Source organism: Vollenhovia emeryi, unplaced genomic scaffold (assembly GCF_000949405.1).
Source record: "Vollenhovia emeryi isolate VEMERY1.0 unplaced genomic scaffold, V.emery_V1.0 DF939262.1, whole genome shotgun sequence".
Lineage (NCBI taxonomy): Eukaryota > Metazoa > Arthropoda > Insecta > Hymenoptera > Formicidae > Vollenhovia > Vollenhovia emeryi.
The window spans coordinates 300,531-303,420 of NW_011967104.1; the positions used below are offsets into that span (position 1 = coordinate 300,531).

The 2,890-nt window shown below is 36.2% G+C and overlaps 1 protein-coding gene across 2 annotated transcripts; it reads left to right on the top strand.

Moving 5' to 3' along the window:
• The first annotated feature begins 6 nt into the window (after positions 1–6).
• On the top strand, positions 7–2,216 carry LOC105559608. Of its 2 annotated transcripts, XM_012008032.1 has the most exons (5): positions 7–685; positions 768–1,037; positions 1,142–1,357; positions 1,447–1,761; positions 2,000–2,216. In XM_012008032.1, the coding sequence occupies exons 1-5, from the start codon at positions 599–601 to the stop codon at positions 2,066–2,068; spliced, it is 957 nt and encodes a 318-aa protein (XP_011863422.1). In that variant the 5' UTR covers positions 7–598; the 3' UTR covers positions 2,069–2,216. The 2 variants fall into 2 exon arrangements, with proteins under 2 accessions (XP_011863422.1, XP_011863421.1); XM_012008031.1 differs by lacking the exon at positions 2,000–2,216 and having other exon boundaries at positions 1,447–1,909.
• The last annotated feature ends 674 nt before the right edge of the window (positions 2,217–2,890 follow it).

Below are 2,890 nucleotides of genomic sequence, written 5' to 3' on the forward strand. Positions count from 1 at the left end.
AGGAAAGCACAGGCAATAGGAATAGGGAATAGAAATCTATGTAATGCCAAGACACAATGATCTAAGACGTGTTGCATTATGAATTGTGGGAGTAAATGTTCCAATTTGGGTCCAAATAAAAGTACGAGTATGTTGCACGACGCTTCGAAGTCCAGCATGCGTAGTTCATGAATTGGCCGTTGGACCATATTGCGAACAGCGTCCATGAAGTGCGACCATATTTTAGCCTACCCCCACCATTGATTCAAGCAGGAATTGAGTCTCCTGGTTTCTAGTCTTCTTGTTGTCCAGTCTTCTCCAGTCACGTGTCACGTAAGCTGCTTCGTCAGCTGACTCATTACCCTCGTCGGAGATACTCTCAGACCCAATCTCTTTCCTTTCCTCGACCTTTGCGTTTGCATGTAAATTCCGTAGCAGGCTAAGAAGACTGCTAAAGATCAGGAGATCAAACTCCAGTAGTGGGGATGAATCAAACTATGATCGCATTTCAGAGGCGCTGTTCGCGGTAAGATAACCGGCCAATTCATGAACTACGCGTGTGCCAAAGTTCGAATATTTACGTTATTTGTGGGAACCGTTGTGTCAAAGAAGTGAAATTATGTCTAAAATGTGTTGTATCGTGAATTGTGGGAGTAAATGTTCCAATTTGAATCCGAACAAAAGGACGCTATTCGCATTCCCGAAGGCAAGTGTATTTGATGATGAAAAAATGAATAATAATCATTTTCTCAAGAAAACATCATACAGTTTAATTTTTCACTTTTCAGGATCCTCATGAAAATGAAATCTGGATGGAGAAGGTTTCTCTGTTTTTGAGTAAGAGAAATGTTGCTCAAAAATCTTTACGTATTTGCGATAAACATTTTAAGGACAGCGATGTTGAGCGGACTTTCAAAACTGTCTTGAAAGATGGAATAATAAACGAAATACCACGTGAAATATTTAAATTGAATCAAGGTAGTGTACCATGCATTTTCAATATCCATCAAGATAATTTTGAAGATGAGTGCATAGATATAAAAGAAGAAAGTTTATCTGTAAGTAGAAAACCTGTCTAAATTATGCTTTGAAAATATATTTCAGTCAAAATATTCTCGACATTAAAAAAAATGGAAATTTTCGGGTTTCCATTCCGTTTCAGGACCCACTACATATAGACCCACACATACAAGAGAACGAAGCAACAGAATACAACATCGAGGCATTGAAAAGAGACTTAGAAGCTCAAGAGCATTCCTACGAAACAATTGAATGGGGAAAAGGATTATTACCTGACGGCATTGTTTTATTTTACTGTGGTGACTCTGAGGAACATACAAGAAAAACATTAGTAGTGAAAGAGGACATGAGCACAGAAGTAATTTTTATATCTGATCTATAATAAAATAAAATTGTATTAACGTCGGTAAAATTTCACAAGTATAATTGAAAAATTCTCATTTTTAGGTCCGACTTTGGCGTGAAGGTGACAAGTTAAATATTATGGGCAATGTCCGTTGTTTTGAAGACCTTTCATCTATCTTGAGAACACTCCGTAAAAGGCGTGTATGCAGTGGACCCGATAATGACACTCCCTGTACTCGTGGTTTTATAGAATCAACATCGAATCGAAGAAGGCAAAGATGCGACTCATGCCGAGTACAACGGCGAAAAAAAATTCATAACGAAAGGAGGAGGGAAATTCGTCTAAATGCGAAACAATACAAAAGGAAACAAATAATTAAAAATCTAAGACAACAAATTATTCACATGAGAAACTACGTAAGTATTATAGAACCATGTGATAGAAATATCACAATAAGTTTTAGTTCTTTACAATGTTTAGATTCCTCTATAAAAAAGGCGTGTTAAGTCGATAGTCGAAAGTCTCGAAGTATTATCCCTTTTCCGAGATGCTGATTGGCTGTCTCGCTTGTTCAATACGACATGCTTCAGTCCTGTTATTTGCAGCTGTCAAACTATGCGAATCTTTAGAAAGAGCAAATATTTCAAATTACAGATAAAAAAAAATGAAGAAACTATAAAGGTGTTGCAGTCTCGTTTATTGCACTGTCTGACAACAGATTAAGATGACATTAAAAACTAACCAAAAGTGCAGTATTGTGCCGTGAGTTTCAGCTCGGATACAAACTTTTATTTGGGATCGTTGCCAGGTTCCGCACCAAACAACCGACTCGACCACAGCTCTAATCAAAAATCAATATCAATATTTCAAATAATTTGACTACAACTTTGGTTGACTTACAAAAGCACAAACAATTTTAAATTACACTGTTTAATTGAACAAAGTTATCCTAACAAAATTGATAACTGACAACATAAGCATTTGCCACTAAAACTATGATTATTAAACAGTTTATAAATAATAACAAAATTATTAAAGTTCTTTCTTTGGTATATATATAATTTTGTTAGAATAACTTCATGCAATTAAACAGTGTAATTTAATATGCTTACTAGTTTTCATCATCAATTTTACACGAGGCCCAGCTGCTGTTATTTCACGTTTGACACATTTCTCAGATGCACGACGCAGTCACTCTTTAATAGAAGTACAAATAAGTGCATTTGTAGTGTCGGGACAATGTTTTTTAACTACATCAATAAACAATAATTTAAGCATAGGATATATTTATCTAAACAAAAATAGAACGGTGGAAGTACATGCGTGGAGACAGTAGGTTTGTTTTCTGTTCTTGCACTGGTGAACTAGTGCAGTAAGCTAGAATGAGAAAAAATATGCTTGTCTTACTCCATTTTATTGCACTAGTTCACTAGTGTAGGAACAGAAAACAAGCCTAGTATGTCCCCCCTGCGGGGAGCTCCATTTTGTTAAGATCTAACCTAACCTAATCCAAACTATACCCGAGGTGTGGAGTGGATCATCTCC